This window comes from Suricata suricatta, chromosome 15 (genome assembly GCF_006229205.1).
Source record: "Suricata suricatta isolate VVHF042 chromosome 15, meerkat_22Aug2017_6uvM2_HiC, whole genome shotgun sequence".
Taxonomy (NCBI): Eukaryota; Metazoa; Chordata; class Mammalia; order Carnivora; family Herpestidae; genus Suricata; species Suricata suricatta.
Genome location: NC_043714.1, coordinates 18,010,746 through 18,035,626, shown reverse-complemented (window position 1 = coordinate 18,035,626; position 24,881 = coordinate 18,010,746). Strand labels below are relative to the sequence as shown.

Genomic DNA, 24,881 nt, shown 5'->3' with positions numbered 1-24,881 from the left:
TCTGTATGCAAGCTGATTTATAACATTAAGTTGGCTGTAAAAGCAGAAGCTACTGGATTCTCTTTATTAGCGCAACTTCCAAACCAACGCAGGGACCATTTTCTAGCTTCCTAGTATCAGTCTCCCCACCTACAAAATGGGTTTAACAGTACATTTACCTAATGGATATATATTTTTTAATATGTATGAAAAAGGTTAAAATATATTAACCAAAGAAGAGTGGTTACTGATAAACTATCAGTAAATGTCAACAATTATTATTCCTCTCCAGGATGTTTTGGTTTCCTAAACACTCTGGGATCTCCCCCCACCCCCCGTTCTTACTTCTGACTGTGGTGTGAAGCACTGTTCACAAGAAAGTAACAGCCATTGCTTCTCTTCTCACATGGGAGGGCTGAACTCACAATAATTCCCAGCATGGCCATTAGGGCTCTTTCCTCCTTCTTCTTCATCAGGTCTGGTGGGAGGCAAAGGCTGAGTAACGGACATGTTCTATATATCAGAACTTTTACTTGTATGGGAAGTTCCAAGGTCTGCTCAGGGAGGTAGATGTGAACACCTGCATTTTTGTACTCAGTAGGCTAGGTCTGGCCTCTTGTAAAGTTGACTTTGATGCTCCATCTGCTCATGCTCTTGTCAGATCTCTCAAATCACACAGAACCTGGGAACCGGAAGCAACCAAAGGAAGAACTGTGATTTTCATTTAGCCCCTTCAAAAATCTCAGTACTGTTAATAGCGTGTGTAGCACCACTAATAGTGTAAGTGAGTGAGGAATAAAAGCTCTCTTATTGGTCGTTACTTATATGTGAGCCAAACCAGCCTCTGGTCCCATTAAGAAGCTTTCTCTAGCTATTCTGTTCAAGCGAGGCACGGCTTGCTCACAGACAAGTGGGCATCGCTCAAGGTCCAGCAGAAGCCAGGACACATGTGTGTGTGCATGCACATGTGCACGTGTGTTGGAAAGGGTAGAAAGAAAATATTAGAAATCAGGTTTGGAAGGATAGACTCAAGCCTTAGCTTAGATCAGAATTACTAGAGGGCTTGGTAAAACAAGATTGCTGGGCTCCAACCTCAGAACTCCTCACTGCACTGGTCTGGGGTGGGGACTCAGTGTGAATGCCTAACAGGTTTTCAGTGACTGTTTCTGTTGGTCTGGGATCACACTTTGAGAGTCACTATGTCAGAACTATTTACAATAATGTGTGAGTGCACAATGAAAATATGTGTGACCTTCGCTCTATAATTGTAGGGTCAATCAAATGGAAAGTTTAGAGTTGGACAATACAATAACCAAAATAAAAAATTCAGTAAATGGGTTGGAAAGCGAAGGAAAGAATCTGTGAACTGGAAAATGGAAATTAGCCAATTTCAACAACAAGAGAAAAATAGAAAAAATTTTGAACAGTACCCTTAGGACCAACAGTACTATAAAAGATCTAATAAATAGTATGCCACCTGAGTCCCAGAAAGAGAGGAGAAAGTGGGCAGGGATGAAAAAATTGTCAAAAAATGTTGGTTGAAAACTCACTCTTTTTTTTGTTTGATACATTTTGAGCTGTTATTAAGTCCATCAACACTTAGACTCCCATTATGTCCTCTTGATGAATTGACTGCTTTGTCATTATGAAATGTCTCCCTTTATCACTGCTTTAGAAGCAACTTTGTCTGATACTAATATAATCACACCAGCATTTTTCAAATTAACGTCATCGATATCTTTTTCCAGCTTTTACCTTTAACCTACTTACATTTTAATGCCCCCTAATAGAGAGCTTATAATTGAACCATGTTTTTTGTCCAATCAGCCATCTAGTACTTTTAAGTTAATTCTTTATTTGTCCCATTTTCTTCTTTTCCTTTCTTTCCTTACTTTTCCTCTACTGACTTTTTATAGAAAAAGATTCCATTTTCTCTTCTTTGTTGGTATTTAGTGGATGTGATTTTATGTGGATCCTTTTGGGTTTAGAGTATACATCTTTATGTGATTTTAGTGGATCCTTTTGGGTTTATAGTATACATCTTTAACTTACTACAGTATATATTCAAGTGATTTTTATATCTTAAATGTATAGTATAAGAACTTTATACCTCTATATGTTCTATCTCTTCTCATGTAATTTGTGTTATCGATTACTTTAGTTTTATATTCTTTTATTAAAAATTTTTTAATGTTTATTTATTTTTGAGAGGGAGCAAGAGACAGAGTGCAAGGGGAGGGAGGAACAGAGAGAGGGGGAGACATAGAGTCTAAAGCAGGCTCCAGGCTCTGGCCTGTCACCACAGAGCCCAACTCAGGGCCCAAACCCATGAACCATGAGTTCATGACCTGAGCCAAAGTTGGATGCTCAACATACTGAACCAACCAGGCGATCCGAGAACCATTTTAGATTTATAGAAAAATTAAGAGTCCAGAGAGTGCCCATATAGTCACATACAATTTCCTCTATTATTAATATCTTACATTAGTATGATAGATGTGTTATAATTAAGTGTAACAATATTGATACATTATTATTAACTAAGTCCATAGCTTATTCATATTTCCTTAGTTTTTAACTAACCAACTTTTTCTGTTCTGAGATCCTAGCCAGGATTCCATATTACGTTTAGTTATCATGTCTTTTGGCTTCTCTTGGCTGTGGGCAGTTTCTCAGGTTTTCATTGTTTTTGATGACTTTAATGGCTTCAAGGAGTACTGATCAGGTGTTTCATAGAATGCCCCACATTGTGATTTGTCTAATGTTCTTCTCTAGATAAGATCACGGGTTACTAGGTAGAAGACCACAGAGGTAAAGTGCCATTTTCGTTGCATCATATCAAGTGTATATACTATCAACATGATTCATGTCTATGGTGTTGGCCTTGATCACCTGGCTCAGGTAGTGATTTCCAGGTTCATTTACTATAAAGTTACTCTATTTCCCTCCTTTTCCATACTATAACCATTGGGTGGAAGTCACTATGTGCAGCCCAAACCTGAGTGGGGAGCCATGCTCCACCCGCTTGAGGCTAGGGTAGCTACATAAATTATTTGGAATTATTTTGCATGGGAGGTTTGTCTCCTGTCTCCAATTTATCTTTTTATTCAGTTATTTATTTACATTAGTATGGACTTATGGATATTTATTTTATACTTTGGGTTACAATCCAGTATAGAAAAGGTCTGGGATTCTCTGGAATTTTCTCTTTCCAATTCAATGTCTCTATCTTCTTCCTTATGAATTCAAGCTTCTGCAACCTTCCTAGACTCCCATTCTGTCTCCTCAGCTCAGAGAAATGAACACATTCTGCCTGGGTTCTCTCTCCCTCATTGTGTCACTATCTGGAAACTGGAAACATACACCAGGGAGTAAACTGGAACAATTGTTTGCTTCTTCCCTGACCCTAACTGAGCATTATTTTTTATTGCCTGATGTCTAACACATTAAACCCTATTATGTCCTATGCTTTGTTCACTGTTATTTTATTTTATTTTATTTTATTTTATTCAGTTTGGAGGGTAAACCTGGTCCCTGTTATCCCATACCAGCTAGAAGTGGAAGTCCTTTTACTAATTTTTGAGTGAGTGTAGTTCTATTTCTACTATTTGCATAATAGGAATAATTTGCAGAGTAGCAAAAGTAATCTGGGTTGTCATCAGTTTAAATAAGATGTGTTATCTCAAATATAATCCTATGTCTTGGGAGCTCTTTTATCCTGAAGTGAACAGATTATCTAGACAGATTGATATAGCTCAAAATTAAGCATCTTTTGCTAGGTTACTGAATTTAATTTACTTATGCTCTATTGACTTTGATCAGAAGGTAATATTTTCCATTTCTTCCTAACTTTACTGCATATCCAGACTCCTCCCATATAGGAGCCCAGATTTCAAAGAAACCTACATCCCACAGGGATGTTTATTACTTCAGCCCACCCATACTCTCCTAGGATTCGCACTTATTTTCAGAGAATTTCATACTTCATTCAAGATGTGAAGATATTCATTTATTTTGGCTTTCAGCAACCTTCCTCAATTCATCTGAATTTCAGAATGGTTGGCAGATATTCTTCATAGAATGTGAGTTAGCGAAGTAGACTTTTTCCATCTTTGTTGCAAACTGAAATTCTCTTTTATTTTTTACTTCTTTTTCTTTCCTTCCTTCTTTCCTTCCTTCCTTCTTTCCTTCCTTCCCTCTTTCCTTCCTTCCTTCCTTCCTTCTGTTCTTTTGGGTTGGTTTCAATAAGGGTCATAGATTTCACAAGTACATTATCATCATTCCCTGAGAGTCCCACCTTTGTTAATGAAGCTATAAGTCTGTCTTTACATCTAAGTCTAAAAGCTCAGCCACCTTTCTAAATATGGACAGCAAAAGCAAAGGATGAATTAGTTTTCAACAATCCCCCTTACACTGATCTCTTTTTACCACCACTAAAACACTTATCTTTTATCATTGCAGGCTTGACTAGTGAAATTTTCCTTTTATATATATTTTAAACTCTCCATCTTTGACAAGAATATTCATACTAATTTACAATATGAGATACAGGCACAAGTCTTTGTTTAGATGTCATCTTTTTAGTAAGACCTGCCCTGACCACCAAATTGCCATCTACTTTCCCCTGACACTACCCAATCTTTCTTATCTTGCTCTTATTTTTCTCTTTTTCCCAGAGGACTTATGAGAAAGCACCCTAATATATGTTAGAAGCATATAACAAAATTATATACTACATATACTCTGTACTATATAGCCTTTGATATGTGATATAGCTTCCTTTTCTATTATGATTAGTGTCTCTCTCTTTGTTAGAAGGTAAGCTCATAGGAGCAGGAAATCCTTGTTTTGCATTGCTGTTTTGTTCAGCTAGAACAGACTGTGACATTTAGTAGGTTTTATTACATGTTTGTTGAATTAAGAAGAACTAGTAAACATAGAAAAGCCATGTATTGGAGTAAGAGAAACAAATAAATTAGAAAATAGAATTGCTGCATTTGCTGAGTTTCTTGGCAGAACTGCAGGAATGTGATGAGGTAGAAAGCTCACTTCTGACGTAGAGTGAAAATGGTTTTTGTCTAGCACCAAACTCTAAAGGAATTATTACAACAATCTTATTTCTTCTCTCTCTGCTCTATAAAACTAATCTTTCTCATTCTTGTAGGATCATACTTATTGAAATGTTACTTTATTACCATAGTTTCTTGTCCAAAAACTCAAGATGCATTTACAGTTGCTGTAAGATAAAGTGTTAACTTCTTAGAGACATTCAAAGTCATTTTAACCTGACTTATTTATTCTCTCTCCTTTTTGCTCTATAATTTTCTAAACATTAAACTCTAATGTTATCTAATGTCAATTAAAAACAACTTTTTAATAATATTCTACATCCTTTCTTCCTCTCTTTTATTTGCATGGTTCCTGTTGTCTTGGTCAGCTCAGGCTGCTGTAACAAAACACCAGGGATTGGGTTCCTTAAAGAACAAACATCTATGTTCTCACAGTTCTGGAGGCTGGAAAGTTCAAGGTTAAGATTCTGACAGGGTTCAGTTTCTGGTGAGAACTCTCTGACTTGCAGTCAGCTGCCTTCTCATTATGTGTGTGTGTGTGTGTGTGTGTGTGTGTGTGTGTGTGTGAGAGAGAGAGAGAGAGAGAGAGAGAGGGGAGAGAGAGAGAGAGAGAGAGAGAGAGAGAGAGAGAGAGAGAGAGAGACATCTAGTATCTTTTCCTCTTTTATAAGGAGAAAGTTCTATTGGTTGAGGACCTCACCCTAGGGTTTCTACATATGAATTGTGGAGGCACATAGTTCAGTCCCACAGCACCTGTGTATCCATTCTGGGTTGTTCTTGACTTATCAATGTCTTTCTCTTTCTTGAGGCTGCCAAATTATTCCCCAAAACAGTTTATATATCAGTCATTGATTTTTTTTTTTTTGTCTTCCTTTGAGTTCCTATGACAACTGTCAGAGACATTTGTTTGGAAATGAATCATGACTACTGCATGACCTTGCTAGTGTTTTGATATTATTTATCTCCTTAACCTTTTAAATGTTTATACCATTCCTTTGTAACTTAATTATAAGGTCCTTGATTTCAGGGACTATGACATATATCTTCATATTTTATAAGCACCTAGCATGTATTTAACACATATATACCAATTTCATTTGTTTCACAGATATTAATAATTTTTAAGGATGTATAATAACTAATTTGAGTCTCATTAGATTGTAGGTAATTTGATTGATAAATTTGATTGATAGCCTCATTAGTTGATAGATCATAATCCTCTTTTAAAAATGAAATGAAAACTTGGAGAACCCATGTAATTTTTCCAAAATAATAAAGTTAGCAAAAGCACTAGGTAGAGCTCTAGTTTGACTCAGATCTTTTGTTCAGATCTTTTTACAACCATGTTTACTAAGTTATGTTCAGTATCACAAGTTTTTTTTAGCTGCTCCTTAAATAATCTAACCATAAAAGTAAGGTCATCCACTCACCCAAGGTAGACTGATCTTTCATAAAGAGTAGCTGAATCACGGTGTGGCAGCAGCCATGGTTGCTTGCCTTTATATAATACCACTGAGTCATCACTTAATGCAATGTTAGTATTTAAAAGGCTCATGTAGTCTCAGAGACACTCTAAGAGCTCATGTGCTTACCCCCAAGGTGAGGACTCAAGGCTTTCTCTCGCCTCAGATAAATGATCATTCATCATCTCAGAGGTCTGCATTACTATACTTTTCAGACATAGAACCTGACCTTAAATTGATTATGCAGTAGCCTTCTCATATCATTAACTGTGACAATAGGCATCAGGCCAGGAAGAATGTCAAGAGCAAGATCCCCCTGCCAGAGTTCCCTGGGGAGAGAGAGGCTGTGAGTGCTCAGAACATCATCAGGCCAGAACCCCTCAGTGAACAGCAGCCACTGACTCTGAACTGCTTCAAATTCCTCTTCTCTGGAATAGATCATTTGGAAAAAGTATGCCCAACCCATGGCAAAAATTGGCATCTTTATTCTTGGCCTAGAATTTGGCTTAAAAGAGTACTGTATACAAATAAATATACACAAAAGACAACACCTTCTTAGAAAGAGACAGAAAGGCTTTGACTTTAGAGAGAACTGGCTCAGAATCTCAACCCTGGTCTGTCAATGTAAACTTTGGGGACTTCCTTCCTCTGGCTTCAGTTTCATTTCTAAATTGCAGCTAATCTTTGCCTTACATGGTTGAAAGAAAATTAGAGATAGTATAGATTGAGAGACTGGAATATTGCCCAGTAGCTTTGTTACTTGAAGATAGGCTATGAAATTCTTTCTCCCACTTTGAGTAGCCTCAGATAGTAATGAGAAAGGTTGCAGGCTCATGGCTAATGAAATAGACATATTAGGTTAGTTACCATCCCCGCTATCCTCAGGACCAAGAAGCATATCAGAAGTCTGACCCAGTTTAACTTCAAATGGTCAACTTTCACTTCTCCAAATTGGAGACCTTTCCTTAGCTTTTAGATAGTCATGCAAAAAAGACAAATAGAGACCTATATTTTGATTCTCCTTTAAGTTTCCATAAGCTACATGTAATAACCCAAAAACACAGTGTGTATATATGATATCATAGACAGTGATGAAGTCATCATGCCTCACCTTCCTATCCCTAGTACTTTCCCCGATTTGCCCCCAAGAAGGCCAAGGAACCTAACATCTCCATGCATCTTTTATAGAGACCAAGCCAGGCTTGATGTGTGAGTGGTGTTCTGGGAGCCAGTTCATAGTACTTGGCAAGGGCTTATTATTAACATCTCTTCCCTACTGCACGGTCAGTGATGACACTATAAAGCTTGGAATCAGGTGTAGTGTACAGTCAGGTACACTATGCGAAAGACATACACTACAAATTTGGGCCTTTTATTAAGGGAGATCAGGTTGTGAAATATTTACTAATACACCACTGAGTATGACCTTAACGCCTCTTCATTCCCTGCACATATATCAGCCTAAAGGTCATTAACAAATGCAGGATCACACATGTAGACTGGTTATGACTGAACTCTGATATCTGCTAGAGGGGAAAGAATTAGCATAACCTTTCACAACTTACAAAGCTCTATCTTTTGGACTATTGGAAGTATATTTACTTAATGGCTCTGAAAAAAAAAGAAGTTAACCCAGAAAGTCAATGTTGCTGACAGATGAGTGAAATAATAAATACAAACCTTGCAGAGGTTTATACTGAGGAGGCCCACACATCACTCCAGACCTCTTCAGTCTGGCTATCAGGCTGGAAATCTCACAAACTCAAACTGGCAATGGATATTTCCAGCATTTCTTGGGTTTGGCTCCGGGAGAGCCACCACAAGGTTGGTTCACTGTCTTCTGTGGTATTCCCTTACTTCCGATTACATAAGAACCAGGAAGTCAAAGGATCAGACAAACAAAACAAAGTGCAAGAAAAAGAAAGCAGGATGGGAATTTGATGAATGACTTTAACCTTCAGCAAGGATCTGGTTTGGTTTTCACGGCAAGTGTTCCCATGTTGTTTAGACCAACTCAAGCGTCCTCTGTCCCTTTTCATCTCCTCACATTCCACTTGGCAAGAGTTCAGTGCAGAGATACAGAGCTGATGCCATAAATTTGTTGCCTTGGCTTCTGTCAGCTCCGGTGAGGAACACTGGCAGGCGCTAGTGAACCTGCTTTTGGAACCAATCAACTTGGCAGATGAAGACCTTCAACTTGTAATGAAAGCAAATTTGGTGTGTTTCCCATACATCTGTGATCAGAACATACAAGACATTTTTTTTCTCCCTGAAGAGTATCTGCTCTGTTGAAATGTGACTTAAAAAATAATCAAAGGGTAAATCTATGAGCTCATGCTGCTTTTGCCAAAGATGTTCCTCTCATAGCAGGTTACATACAACAGAAGAGAGTAACAGGAGTAACTCAGAATCATTCCCTCTCCTTCCCAATTAAAAGGTCTTTCTAATGTAGCATTAACTTCTACCTGGAAACAAAAACTCCTAAGTATATATTTTTTAATGAGGTGTGACTGGATGGAAGCAGCCAGGAATGTTAGGGAATGAGGCACCAAGTTGGGAGATGTGCCAGGATTCACCATAATCTCTTTCTTTAGAACCCTCAAAGTTCAGAGCTGCCTGGCTGTGGCCCCACATGGGAAATCCTTTGCTGTCATTGCATGGCAGCGCTGGGCCTCCTGGCCTCCAGGGTGTGACTGCCACACCTTGCAGCCACAGCAGCCTTTGAATACCTGGACATCTTTGGCCTGCCTCGAATTGTACATGTATTCAAAGTCTGACAGAAACTCTGAAATAAAGAGATGGAGAAGGCAAGGAATTCTCTTTTTAAAAACCAGAGAACACTAGGCAATCTTTCCTTTGAATTCCATTCTATTCAGCCTCATAAAAGGGAAAATTTGTGTAGTAGGCTCTTCCGGGCAGGGGGGGGGGGACTGAGGTCACGGTCTTGGTTTGTTGTACACCTGATCCCTGACTCAGTGTAGCCAAGGCCAGGTACTCACACACCACTGAAGAGGAGGCGGAGTGTAATGGTAGCATCCTTGGCTTCACACATCAGACAACTGGGGTTCAAATCTTGGTTCCACCACTTCGTGGCATGGGCAGTAAGCCTTTGAACATTAAGTCTCAATCTCCTCATTCATCCAATGATGAAGATAATAACTGACTGATTTGCTCTGAGGAAATTAGTGGGTCAGTACATGTAAAACACTTAGTACAATGTTTGTCTCACAGTAAGTAATAAATGTAAGTAGCTATTCTTTTTACAAACATATCAAATGAAGCTGCCCCTAACATACTTTTGAAACAAAATGCCTCCAGGCTACAATGTTTACTATCAGTGGAGGCCCAGGATGCCAGGCTAGACTCAATTATTTGTGGACATTGGAGCAGCTTACTCAACATGACAACCTGTTTCTTTTCTTGGTGCTCCCAAGAATGGCTGGTTCATCCCATGAACAAACAGTGGTATCCCTTGTAACTCTGGCTCTTTGACTTAATTCTATTTGTTTTTAATTAGCACCCAGACTATTAATATTACTATTAATACCCTTTTATTTGTTCTTGTCATTAGCCATTCCAACATAAGAAAGTATATTGCCTGGAAACTAGCTGCTAGTTTAAGGAGATAAAATGTGGTACCCGCTATTCTGGGAGGGCCGGTAGAAACTCTTGATTGCTTTCTCAAGAAAGAGCCAAGCTTAGGAAATGAGTTAGACACCATCATGAGAGAAATTTCTTAAAACCAGTTGGCTGATACCATCTGCTCATCTCTGTACGTAATTCCAGCCGAGACCCAATGTGTGGTCCCCTGTATACACAACAGGAAGGCACCCTGTGTAAATAGCAACAGGACACTCTCAGAGGTTGTTTTCCAGAATTGTAAATCTCTCCATGACTCAACTTCACTAAATTATAATAAGTTCTGGAAAGCTTACACCCTCATTCCAGGGGTGCACAGTGCAAAGGCTTGGCCTTTGAAGACTCGAGGTTCATAGACTCACCCCAAAACCCACTGCATCATCCCAGATAAGTTAACTCAAATCTCCCTTCATCTCACTTGTCTCATCTATAAAATAGGGATAATCATACTGCTACCTCTTAGGTGTGCTGCCAAGATTAGATAATACACAGGATGCTCAGGGAAGTTGGCGATTTGTGAGAAGCCCGCAACACCTATTACTAACAAAAAAATAGTATTTTTATAAAAGTTTATTTTATTTTTTAAGTTTATTTTTATTTATTTTGAGAGAAAGAGAGCAAGTGGGGAGGGGCAGAGACAGAGGGAGACAGAATCCCAAGCAGGCTCCATGCTGCCAGCCCAGGGCCCATCGGAGACTGTGAGATCATGACCGAAGCCAAACTCAAGAGTCAGATGCTCTACAGACTGAGCCACCCAGGCATCCATCTAAAAGATTATTTTTAAATGCGTAACTACAAATTTGTTTCATGAAGATATTATAGGTATGCTTAACTTTTGCTTAAAGAGCAGTGGAGTCTTCAAATCTCTCTAATAAACTACATCACTGTTAGTCCTTCAGGCTGTGGTGTTTCTCAGCCTCGGCTGCATGTAAGGAGCCATTTGAGGAGAGTTGTAAATGCTCATGCTTGGGCTTCGCTCCCAGATATTCTGATTAATTGCTCTGGGATTGGATCCCAGCCCTGAGTATTTAAAAAGCTGTCTCTAAGCAATGAGTAGGCACAGTTCGTTTTGAGAACAACTTGGGTTAGAAGCATGACAAGTACAAGTTGGTCCTTATCGAGTTAAGTTGGACCTGCATGCTCTAATCCTACATTGTTTTGTATTTTAGCTGCTGTGAGTGACAAAGGGAGCCACAGCCAACTAGGTTATTTTGAAAGAAATGGCACTAAAACTGAATTCCAGTTTTCTGATATAAGATGTGTTAAATTGATCACGTCTAGTTACTAGACTCTCAGAGATTGCTGAAGACCCAGGTTTCCATAGCTGACATCTACATTTCTACAGTCATTTCTTAAAGATAAATAACAGTAATAGCACTACTGTTAATAAACAGTAATTATAATCAGTATTTAGTACTTTATCTGTTATGGACTGAACATTTGTGTCCCACCCACCACCAGGCCCCAAATTCATATGTTGAAGCCTTGTCCTCTGTCATGATAGTATTTGGAGGTGGGGCATCTGGGAGGTGACTAGGTTTTCATGAGATCATGAGGGTTGGGTCCCCATGATGGCTTAGTGCCCTTACAAAAAGAGGAAGAGACACTTTTTCTCTGTTCCACCAGATTTAGTGAAAAAGGGGTCATCTGCACACCGGGAAAAGATTTCTCCCCAGAGCCAGATCACACCCCAATCTTGAATTCCCAGCTTCATCTAAGTGTGGGTGGCTATTACTATTTTGTAGATAAATAAGCTCCCTGGCAAAGTAATGGATAACACTGGACTAAGGCACAGCAGGGCCATGCTTCTGTGTCCACACTGCTGGCAGGAGCAGAGGTGTGCTTGTCAACTCCTCTAAGCCTCATTGAACCATCATGAGAATTGAATGAGAAAATGCATCAAAGGAACAGCAGAAGGCCCATGAAGCATCGTAACCACAGCAGTGGCAACATTATTATTGTGCTGACGCTCAGAGAGGTTAGTTATGTCACCTAAGTTTACACAGCTTCTGAGGGATGTAGGAGGTGTTCAGATACATTCTTTGCAACAAACCACATGGTCTTATTACTGTAATACACACCCTTGTCTTTCTCCTTCAACAGATGTCTGTTAGGCATGTTAACAGTTCTAATATGAAGGCTATGTCTAAATCTGGCCATCATTGGTAAAGATCCCCTCTGTAAACTTAATTTTCCAAAGATTTTTATTACAGTCAGGAAAAAAAGAGATCTGCAAAGCATGTGATTCTGTTTTGGGAACAAAATAAACCAAAGATAAAAAGTAGGGTGTTAAAAACCTATCAGTAATACAAGTGAAATTATACAATCAGTTCCATAAAGCCTGGTGTCGATGGCTCGGATCTGCCTGGGGAAATGTAACATCCCCTTAACTACACTTGATAAACTTCATAGCTTTGGGAGTTCCCTTATTTGCCATCTGAAACGTAATTCTATCTTGAAGTTCTAGAGTCATTTACAACCAAAATCCCAGAAAGATTTATGAGATATAATCCTAAACGAAATGGTATGACTGTCTGGTGTATATGTTAATGTATACAAGAGGTAAATCCTGTGATACCATAAACAAAAAAGAGTAAGTCAAGGTAAGACTTATCTTAGATGGACATTTTAATTTATTTTATGAGTGCACCTAGACTCAATCTCCTTTTCTCAAAGTATAACTGGTAGTTTCTTTAAAAGAATAACAATCGTGATTAGTTTTACTTGCTCTAAGATCAGGAATTCCTACAAAGCCTAAGTGAACATGACCTTGTCCTGCAAATTTTGGAACCATCATCTTCTGCAAGTAGAGAAATGATCTAACATTATTCAAAATGAGCCATACTGTGCTGTCGTAACAAATAAACTCCTAACCTCGGGAGGTTATGGTTAGAGACTGCCACCTCAATCCACCTCAATTTATCACATGCAAGGTCACCGCAGCAAAAGAAAAGAGTGTGGAGACGTCACACCTCTGCTACCTGCTCTGGACCAGAAGCTACAGTCACTTACACTGATGGCCCACTGGCCAGAATTGATCATGGGACACTGCCTAGCTGTAGGAGGCTGGGAAATCTTCCTATGTGCTCAGAAGGACAAAGAGAACTACAGAGGTTGAGCAATACAGACCCCATGAAAGATATTTCACAAGGAATTCAAACAATAAGTGTATAAAAGATGCTAAAACCTTGGTTCTTAACTTAAGATGTACACATATTCATTTTCCACAATGAAATATAAATTTCCATAGTTCAATTTAAACCACTGACAATATGATGCTGATTATGCTCTAAGGAACATTTCCTATATATTCTCATATATCATGTATCTTTTATTCTCATATATCATATATCTTTACCTATAAAGTTTTGCAAAATAACAGTAATAAAACTTCTACAAGCATAACAGTTTCCCGTTTGACTCAGAATACAGGTGGTAAACTCTGTGCTGCTCACTCAGTCCAATGCTTGTTGTGGTTCACAAAGGGGCCTTCAGTCCCTACACTGGAAAATGCATGTGTACAAGATTAGTTGCAAGTTGTTTCAAAGCTTCCATTTTTTAACCTTTAGTTTGGCCATTTCCTCTGAGAAGACACATAGTTGGATGTCCACAGAGCCATCCACTCCCCTTGCTATCAGCTGGGCAGTTTCCGAGAGAAAATTGCTGTGTGACTGCTGTATTTTTTCAGATAGTGGCTCATTGTACCAGTGCTCTTATGCATATAGCACTTGGGGATTTTCAGGCACATTTTAAATGATTATAATACTGAAAGGAGTTGCCAAATCATGGCTTCTGTTCATATCCAACATCATTTATGTTGGCTTTGCAGAGATGGGTTCTATAAACACTGAAGACTTGAAAAAGACGAAATTACCATAGAAAATTTTTAAAAACCCAAAAATAGAAAAAAGACAGTGGTAAGAGAGCCAAATGCAAGTTGAAAAACTAACAAATATTTATAGTATGGGCAAGCCACAATTTGCAGCAGGGGAATAGCTCTGTCCCTAGGACTCAGGAAAGATGTTCCCTCAAAGGAGTGACTTTTAAGACTCAGAGTTCAGCAGCTGGCAGTGGTTATTTTCTTTAAAATCATCCCAAAACATATGTGTGATTAGTTTGAGAGGAAAAAAAGGAAGGTAAAAATGCTGCAGCTGGACTAATTCTTGAGCTTTTCCTAAAGATTTTAGTTGTCTCTTGATCTCTATTAATTAAAGAAAAGAAATTTTCAAAGTTGATGCCTCTATACACTGACTAAAGAGACCTAAAATTGGTAATGCCTTAATTTTTTGTCCTAAATGGGGGAAATTCTATGTTCCTCTCTCTCTCTCTCTCTCTCTCTCTCTCTCTCTCTCTCTCTCTCTCTCTCTCACACACACACACACACACACACACACACACACACACAGCTGTTTTTTCATCTACCCACCCACAGGAAGTTTCTACAGCCTCATTAAACTAGACTACTAAAGGTTGTTCAACAAATGAACCCAGGCTTGTCTCACCCCTGAAATCCAGCTGTGCTTACAGGAACCAGGGACCTCGAAGTGCATGGATTTTGACCTTTTACTTCCTAGAAACATTGTGTGGGCCACCCACTCTGTCCAGTGCACATAAAATCTTTGCTTTTGAAATCAGTTTTCCAGCCCATTAAGTGCTGGTGCGTTCCCAAGGCTCTGGGTGTTCTCTTTTGACTGCACCGATTCTCATTGAGGATGCCACCGACTCCCGATTTCTGTTGTGTGCTGTTGAATCATTTTCATGTTGATGGTGTTCAATGTCTCAGATGTGTCCAACTCTCTTTAAATCCTTGTCTCCAGCTGAACTCAACATCTTCCCCTCATTCCCAACATAGTTCATTACCAGGTGTTTAGGTCGGAAACCTGACTGTTGTCTGAAGCACTTCCCACTCACCATTAATTATTACCCATCTAGATTCCACTTCTATCCATGCAAATCCTGTCTCTCATGTTGACCACTCCATACTCCTGGCTTCCAGTCTTGTCCCTTTACAATTCATTTTCCACAGTGAGGTGAAACATCACCTTTCTCAAATACAAATCTTACTATTTACCTGCTCAAAACTCTTCCATGTGTCTCACTGACCTCTGAATGTAAGATATCATATAATACTCTATATAGTTTGACTATATATAGTATGGCTGCTGCTTACTTCTCATCTGCATTACAGAAAGTACTGTGCATCTCTTATATTCCAGCCATGCGCAAGTGTTCATTTAACCTGATAAACCTTATTCTTCCTTGTCTCTGGATCTGTTCTCTCAAAAGTCTTCAACCCCTTTCTCCATTGCTATTCCTCATTCCCTTCTACCCTCCCCAGTTTCACCTGAACAACCCCCCTATTTCTTTAGATTGCAGGTTAACAAAAGCTCAAGAATGCAAGGACACTGTCCCACTACTGCTGAGTCCTTGGAGTCTAATCTGGTATTATGTAGTAAGCGTTTGACAATTAAGTGTTGTTGAATAAGTATTAGATGAAGCTGGACAGAAGGTTTGACATTCTCAAAAGCCTGTAGAGATGTCCCCTTTTCCTAAATAAGGAAGAAAAATACTCAGCTCATGCAGTATTTTCTCTTCTCTGTCTCTTATCATACTCTGCACTGATATCACATGAGGATAGTCACAGTGCCTGCCTGGAGGCTCCACCCAAGGCAAACCTTTTCCTCTCCCTCCAAAAGTTAAAGAGAGAATAACTCATTGCTTAAAGAAGTATATCTTAGGGAGTATAAAGTGCATCTAAGGTCAGATGAAAGATTTAAATCTAAGCAGGGAAAACTATCATGAAAACAGCATGAAAATCATGGCTATCCATTCTCTCAGTAGCTGGCACCCCTTGCTTTTGTTTTATCTCTTATCTTTCTCAACAGTATTTTCTTGTCTCCTTCTCTTTGGCCTTACCCCTAAACTTAGGTATTCTTTAGAGAGACATCCATAGGTTCTCCTCAGGCAATGTGACCAATTTTTATAGTTTTTATAAACCCATATATTCATATGAATGACAGGTCTGTATCTTTAGCCCTGTACTTGGCCTCAACATGTTCTGGACATTTCAGATCAAACAGGCAATTACACTTCAACATACCTGTACTGTAGTTATCATCTTCAAGAGCTGATTTCCCGTTACTCTTTTTATTGTTTCATGGCCACACCTAGACCCACGCCATACACCTGGGAGGCATTCTTGACAACACTTTATTGTCCCCATCTATGTGCAACAGTTCCATAGCGCTGACAATTCTAGCCCTCAAATAAGTTTTGATTCTATCTGTTCCCTTGATACCAGAATATATCAGTGATAGATTTTGTACATCTTTTGCCTTAATACATCTAAATAAGCCTTTATTATTATTTTTAACTACTACAACAACTTCCTAACTGCTTTTCCCATTTCTAAATTTTCCCATTTCCTGTGTCTCCTACTTCTGCCATTTTCCTCTACAGCTGCCAGAGCAAGCCATCTTAACATCAATCTGATAGTGCCACTCTACTCTGTACTGCTGAAAAGTTTTAGTAGCTCTCTTTAGCAATGGCTCTCATCCTTGGATATTTCTTAGAATGAAATAAACAGCTTTTCAGTAAGTACTGGGGTCCACTTCAAATCAACTGAATCTTAATCCCAGAGAGTAGGATCTAAATATCTGTATTTGTGATTCTGATGAGCAACCAGACTTGAAGACCACTGGATGGAAGACATGATTTTTTCTAGCCCCATCTACACCCACTTCTCTGCCCTATCAACTGCCACATCATCTCATATTCTACCTGCACTAGTAATCAATACATTTGTTATCCCCATGCACACTCTGCCCACTCAGAGTTCTATACTAGGTTCATTCTGTTGCTCCCAGTAAAACCGTCTTATTTGCTTTTCTTTCTCAGTTGACTTGATCTCATCTTTAAGGAACCAGCGGAGGCATTATCTCTTCCATGGAATCTTCTTTGACTTTCTACTCACCTCACAACTCATCCTTATCCAAGCCCAGATCTCAGATGGGTTCCCAACTGCTCTTTTGTCCTCCCATAATATCCTAGCTTGTAAATGTCTTCATCATTGTGAATTACCACATTTTCTTTAAATTATCTATTCATATACATATTTCCCCCAGTAGACTGTGATATCTTTGAGAATAAGGGTCTGGCTTCCATGTCCAGAGTGCAGAGGTTATCATCCAGGGACACTCAGAGGTAGTGGCATGAGTTAGGGCTGAAAGCTATCTGTCTATAGTAGTGATACTAAAGTGGGGATTGTGATGAGCATTTCTAGAAGCCCTTTTTGTGTGGGGTTTTCAAGCCCTACAAATTGCAATAACTCTGGGGCTGTGTTAAGAAACACAAATAAAGCTAAAAAAAAAAAAAGAGAGAAGGAAACACAAAGCAAAATGAGTAATGGGAGTCAAATTAAGTGCCAAGAGATTCAGAGTTCATGTGCAAACTTTGAAAGAGGAGATAGAAAAGCAACCTGGAGAAATCTCCTGATATGGGCTCTAGCTGTTTACTGGCCTTGGCCTCTGTCCTTGGCCTCCAAGAGTGGTTTATAGGAGTTGATAAAGAAGACAGGGCAGATATTGTGGGGTGTGTGTGTGTGTGTGTTTGTGTGGCTGGCATTGATGAAGATTCTCTTTTTTTAAATTTTTTATTAATTAATAAATTTTTTATTAACTTTTGAGAGAGAGAGAGAGAGAGAGAGAGAGAGCATAAACAGAGGTGGAAAGATTGAATCTTAAGCAGGCTCCACGCTTAGCATGGAGCCTGATGCAGGACTTGATCCCATGACCTTGGGATCATGACCAGAGCTGAAATCAAGAGTTGGATGCTCAACTGAATGAATGAGCAATGGATTCTCTTCTGGACTTAACTCTAGCCTGGCCCTCTGAGCTCTTTTCTTGACCAGACATCAAGGTTGGCCTATAAATACTGCAGCCTCTGAGTACAAATGATTTCATTCACTCCAACCCACTCCCACATTAGAAGACATGAACAAACACAAACATAGTTTCTAACAGTCAAGAAACTCATCTGCATGGTGATGGCCCCAGCCTCCTCAAGTTCCTTCCTGGGAAAGTACAACACTGCCAAAAGCAGCCAACTGTTTTTTCCAGCCAACCCTTCAGGATAGAGCCTCTCTCTCCCAGTCTCAGTGGAAAGACAAAAGCCGAACTTCAATAAGCACAGTTAGCAAACCCAAATGAGTTTCACATGGGTCAACATCCCTGTATGCTTTTTATAAATTTCCATTTCCCTGTTTCTGCTCAAGCTCTGGCAATTCCCATCCTTACTCTCTCCCTTCTCCTTTGAACAAGCAGTCACCTCTGCACAAATCAAAGATGAGTTTAGTTCATGCTGGCCCCTCTTCTCTGCTGCAATAATAGTTTATTATGGATTAACCTCTATCCTTACTACTTTAGCTAGTGCCCAGCTTTGTACATCTTTGGTAGCAGTTTTAGCAATATACATTCTGATATCCTGGTTAATCTGATTCCTGAGGCTAATGTGGCACTTAGGAAAGTGACTGTCTCCAAGAAAATGTCAGTGGGCAAGAGACAGACAAAAACTGATCAAGTTAAGGATGGAGGAAAATCAGTTCAGATGAAGGCATCAGGGATGATATGATTTAAAGAAAGACTATCCCTAAAGGAGAAAACATTTTGATTCTCAGTTAAATATTTTTGAAGATATTCTTTATGGTAAGGATTTTGAAATAAAGGAGTGTTCTGCTCTCATAAACTTACTCTCTGCCTTCTTTCTTTTCTGCTCAAAAATATACTGTGTTTTAAGTCTTTAATTTATTTCTACCTATAAAAAACCAAGAACATTTACGAAAATTAGTCTTGAGTCTCTGTACACATGAAAATGTTAATGTAGGAAAATTTATTATATTACTTGATTTAGGAATATAACTTCATTCATACAATCAGAATCTGTTTATTCTTTAGCCATGTTCTGGCCTTTAACATTGCTTTTTTGACAGTAATACAGGCAATTTTATAATTTAACCATATGCCTTTAAAGGCTCAGAAAGCAAACTTAGATTAAGACAAATAAGATAAAACAGACAATAGAGATACTCAATGGATTTACTTAGATCCATTCACTTAGCTTCAATGCAGAATATATTCCAGAAGCGAGCATACATCAAATGCAAAATGGATAACCTTAATTGGGTTCAATAATTGGATAAATGGTCAAACAATTTTCATCACATATGTTTGGGGCATGCATTTCATTCCTTATTGATTTGCTTTATTCAATTAACATCAGTTATTTCTTTGATAGGAACAGGGAAGATAATCATAGGAAGGAGCCGAGGCAGAGAATATGCTTCTTGCTGCTGCACAAAACACACATGGCAGGTGATGACACCACACAGCTAACTCCCAGAGAGACCTAAATGGCACACCCTGGCACATGAGGATAAGTATAATGTTTATTAATCTAAAAAATGAGAAAATATTATAAAAATATAAGAAGTAGAAAATCCTACACAAGTTAAAATACAGAAAAATTTTAAGCAAAGTTATTTGAATCAGGCAATATTTAATGTATCAAATAGTAATCTTAATAACTAGGTATAAAGTAATCTCAACCCAGGACACTACCCATGTCAAAAGGCAGCAGACATCCTGACCACCCCAGAATCCTTTGCCGGGGCTAGTGTTCTCTGACTGCACACTTAGGCACCCCCTGGTCACAAGAGTTCTTGTTTATTATCGATATTATAAAAATAACCATTCTCTAAATGATTACACATAGTAAATAAAATTAGAACTATACATAAGGATTTGAATAATTGCAATTTCTTTAAGGACCACCTGGAACTTCTGCCTGCTTCACAAACCTGTAGGGGAGAAACAAAACAAAGGATAATGTGCTTAATAGTACATCTAAAGTGCAGCATATTAAAAAGAAAGTCAGGGACTTTAATGCTTTCCTACACCCTGTGTGAACTTCTACAATGGCACTGACCTAAGTCCTACATTTGTCAACTATATTTTGCTGCCACGATGTAGATGTAGATATTCTACAGATATCTTGGACTGGTAAAATAGAATGTTTTCTTTCTAAATGTGGCCAATGAGAAACACTTGTGAGGTATGTACACAATTACTATCTAGAAAGGAATTATGGAAGCTGAATTTAGAAGGCTAGAGAAGCATAAGATGGATCAGGCTGCACAAGTTCTTACACTTCAGCACTGGAACTATGTGCCCATATTTCTTGCCTAAAAAAAAAATTCCTTTATTTTTTTCCTAGGAGCATATGATTAGGATGGCAAGGGAAACTATCCATGCTTCTAGAACACTTGATATGTTTCTTCTGCTTCATACCTCAGTTATATTTAATATTTCTGATTCACTCATAGACCATAAAGATTTTGAAAGAAATGAATCTCCAACTTACAGTACTTGAAAGTATACTTTGCACATGGTGTTTGCTCAATAATTATTTGTTTGATGGTAAAGAGGGAGAAAAGAAAGGAAGAAAAAGAGGAAAGAAGGCAGTCCAGTTATTTTTGCACGTACTTTTCCCTTTCTGGAATGCCTCACTTATCCTAACCAACTCCAGATAACTCCTTTATTTAACTAACTCCTATGCCTTTAGGACTTAGCCTTAAATACCACTTTTTCCAGGCCCATTCGACCTGGAACAGTCAAGGTACAGTTCTCCTGCTACATGCATTGATATCACCCTAATGCTTATATAACAATAATCAGGAGACTTTAACGTAAATAATGTTCAGTATATGACTTCATCATATGATAGTGACATGTCATTCTCTAGCATAGTTTCTGTTTTGTTGTAGGTCTTTATTAAATATCAATCAAATGGATGATTTACTTATTCAGATCTCTTGGGTAGAAAGGCTATACACCTACGTGTCATACAAAGAACATGTAAAGGACTAATGAAGAGAACAACATGATTTTTGTGTTCCTACAATGGTAGATTTATTATGTGGAAGAAAGATAAAATTTTTGTCTGTTTTACAAAAAGAACCAGAAAGAAGGCAACTATAAGGATTCTTGTTTTGGAGCACGAGAGAGTAATTTCATTTAAAGTAGGTTTTAAACAATTTGTACAACTTAAGCAACACTGTGTGCCTACTTGGCTGCTTTTGTCACCATATTGTATAAGACATCCCCATGACGTATTTACTTCATGATTGGAAGTTTGCGCTTTTTGACCACTTTCGCCTGTTTGCCCAATCCCTGCCTCTGGCAACCACCAATCTGTTTTCTGTACCTATGAGCTTAGTGTTTGCTGCTGCTGTTGTTGTTTAGATTCCGCATATAAGCGAGATAATATGGTATTTGTTTTTGTCTGTCTGATCTATTTCAGTTAGCAAAACATCTTCATGTTCCATCTATGTTGTTGCAAATGGCAAAGTTTCATTTCTGTGGCTGAATAATATTCCATTGTAGATGTATACCACATTTTCCTTTATCCATTCATCCATTGATGGACACTTGGGGTTTTTCCATTCTTGTCTATTGTAGATAATACCACACTGGACATGGGGATGCAGGTATCTTTTCAAGATATTTCTGTTTGTAACCATCCAGACAGTATTCTGCAGATGTAAATATATGATTGTGTGTGTGTGTCTATCCATTGTATATAACAGAAGATGAATTATATTTAATATACTGTTTTGTAACTCATTTGATGTAACAGTATTATAAAAATGTTTCCACAACAGAATATATATAGATATACATAGAGAGATCCAGTTAGTATCAGGATAATTATATGTATTTATCCAGTGAATATGTATCTCAACCTTCATAAGGTGTATAGTACTCATTATATAAATTGCTATGCTTTTTAAATAAATCATCTTTTATTGGTCATTTGGTTGTTCACATTTTCTACATGTTTTCCTTATCTTAATATAAAACATTTTTTGTTTTATTATAAAACATGCACAATGAACATAATATTCTGCTACCTACACAGTGATGCAGTGCAGAAATTATCTCTTTAGGTGATTTCTTAATGGTGGGTTGATGAGCAATTAGACCAGAGTAAAACTGAATGAGCAGCCACAGGAGGTAGAGTACTGCCTATTATTCCAGATGTTCAAGTGAGACTGCATGGTCATTTGGTAGGGGCATTCTGGAGAAGAGATCAGCATTAAATTGGGAGAGAAGGAGATGGTTCTTTCTAATTTTGATATTCTGTGATCCTGTGAGTGCTAAAGACAAACTCAAACTTTTGTTTCTCTCTGTGACATACGTGAGAGAAGAAACTACAAATCCTCCATTTTAAATTATCCAGTTCATAGAGTAACCTCATGCCCATAGATGGAAAATTATTTTGAGATTCTGTATCTCCAAGATATATTTAAGGGTGTCACAAAGTCCATGATATTCACAGTGGGGGAATATGTTTTCATCTCAAATATATCTAAATTTGATTTTCCTGCAAAGGAGGAAGGATTCAAATTCTCTTCAACGTGGGAGAATACAGACTCAGGGAGAAGCCTGAGATCTGTAGAATATCACAGGAAGAGAAAGGAAACATGCTGAGTAGGAGGGAAATCTCCTTATCATTATAGGTCATGAGAACAACACATTAAACAAATGTGGACTTTGAGCAGTTGAAGATAGTACCGATAATTACCTGACATTGGTATTAAGTGCCCTGAGCAAACATACCAGAGTAGACCAGGGCAGGACAAGAGGAGCACGGCACACAAAGGAGAAGGTCAGCAGAACCTGCACAGTGAAAGAAAAAGAGAGAATATGCTGGACTAGGGGGAAAAAATCTATTAAACACAATCCCCTAGTGGTTTGAACAATTTTTAGTGAAGAGGAATTGAATGTAATATCAAAAAAACTACACTAGAAGTATATAGTGAGCTGTGATTACATAGAACTTGTTTACCCGTGTATGTATTCTTATTCCATAGACTGGTCATTGTCAACTTAAACTTCTGCTGATTCTGAAATAAAATCTAGGGCAAGATGCCCTCCAGACAGTGTTATAACCATACATGTTGACTTCAAGAAGATCTCACATAAATCACATTCATTTCTTAAGGCCAGCATGAGTTAGGCAAGAAAATAATGCTGTTCTGGTCACTACCCTGCCACAGCTTAGTCAGGATTGGTTATATACACAATCACAGAGTTGTGGTGCGATCACATTTGCAATTTAACATCATCATCACAAAGTTATGATGAGATTTATAAAAATAGTGCATATCAACACATCTACACTCTATGCACAATGCCTGGTACATAACATCACATGCTAAACATAATTCCTCTGAACATACCCCTGAGGAAAAAGGGCAGTGGCTAGTGGGGCAAAGCCACCAGAGTATTCTAGTTTAAAAGAGTGGGGAAATAGAATGGAGGATAAAAGCAGATGAAATAAAGGGATTATGGGAGGTGAGCAAATCACATTTCCTGAAGAAAAGGAAATAAAGTCCAAGTTTTCCAAAACAGATCTTGGAATGCTAGTCCTGTGTGGCTTGATATAAATGATCCACCAAAAAAATGGTTTTGGTTACAGAATTTGGAACAGCAACATACCATATCTGCTTTTGGGAGGATCAAAATTTACACACTAGCATATTAAGGGCTCTTAGAAGTCCTACATAACTTGATATTTATCAGTTATTTGGTAATAGATTTTCTATACTTCATTTCTTAAAAAATCTGTAGGGATCCATTGGTAAGGAGTGTTTCAACTAGAATGAAAGACTCATATTTATGTGATTGCTCTTTCACATAATTCAGCACCAAAACTGAAAAAGCATGGATTTTGTTCTCAGACACACCTGAGTTCCAATTCTGGTTTCACCCCTACCTATATATGTACATGACTTTGAGCAAGTTAGCCCAGTATCCCCCACAAAGGATGATTATAAAGGAAACACCTTTGCAAGAATCAATAAGCAGTAGGCCTTAGATAGTTTTGCAGTTTTCGACTTCAGATAAATAGGAACTACAAAAAAATTGGATCAAAAGTGGTGATTATATGTGGAAAATGGATGCTGAATAAAGCTGGAGAACTTGATAAACCTTTAGAAATCTTACACATGGAAGGGTTTTGAATAAAATAATGATGCATTCATGTTTGAATGTTTTTTTTCCTACCCAAAGATAGTAAAGATGCTTGCAAGAGAGCAATGAAATTAATGCTCTCTATTAGTGGTTCTCAAATGTTAAGTATGTCAGAATCACCTGGAAGGCTTTTTGAGACACAAGTTGCTGTGCTTCACTATTAGAGTTTCTGACTTAGTTGTTGTGGAGTGGGTCTAAGGAAATTGAATTTCTTGTAATTTCCAAAGAGATGCTGCTGCTGCTGTTTGTGGACCACACTTTGTGTATCACTCTGCGTGGCATGGACTTTTGGGTGAAGGATGAAGCCAGCTGTAATCGCACATGCTTGAAGGAAAAGGAGCAGTAAAGGGTCTAGGTATGAAAATATAACTGAAGTGTAGGTTTAGTAGGAAACATAATCTTAAGGGCAGAAGGTTTGGGACAGAGAATGGATTATAGCAGTCTAAGATTTTAGAGTTGGATGCTATTGCACATTATACAAAAAAGAAAGAGAAAGAAAGAAAGAAAGAAAGAAAGAAAGAAAGAAAGAAAGAAAGGAAGGAAGGAAGGAAGGAAGGAAGGAAGGAAGGAAGGAAGGAAGGAAGGAAGGAAGGAAGAATGAAAGAAAGAAAAACACAGGAAGCATGGTCTTAGAGGAGGAT

General features: G+C 38.2%; 1 protein-coding gene across 1 annotated transcript in view; it reads right to left on the bottom strand.

Annotated features, from left to right (window-relative positions):
- Window positions 1–19,837: 19,837 nt before the first annotated feature.
- C15H8orf34 (chromosome 15 C8orf34 homolog) overlaps window positions 19,838–24,881 on the bottom strand; it is a 387,313-nt gene continuing 382,269 nt past the window's right edge. Inside the window, 2 exon segments of the mRNA XM_029923568.1 lie at window positions 19,838–20,003; window positions 22,825–22,884. Of these exon segments, the coding sequence (XP_029779428.1) occupies window positions 19,996–20,003; window positions 22,825–22,884 (68 nt within the window). The 3' untranslated portion in view covers window positions 19,838–19,995.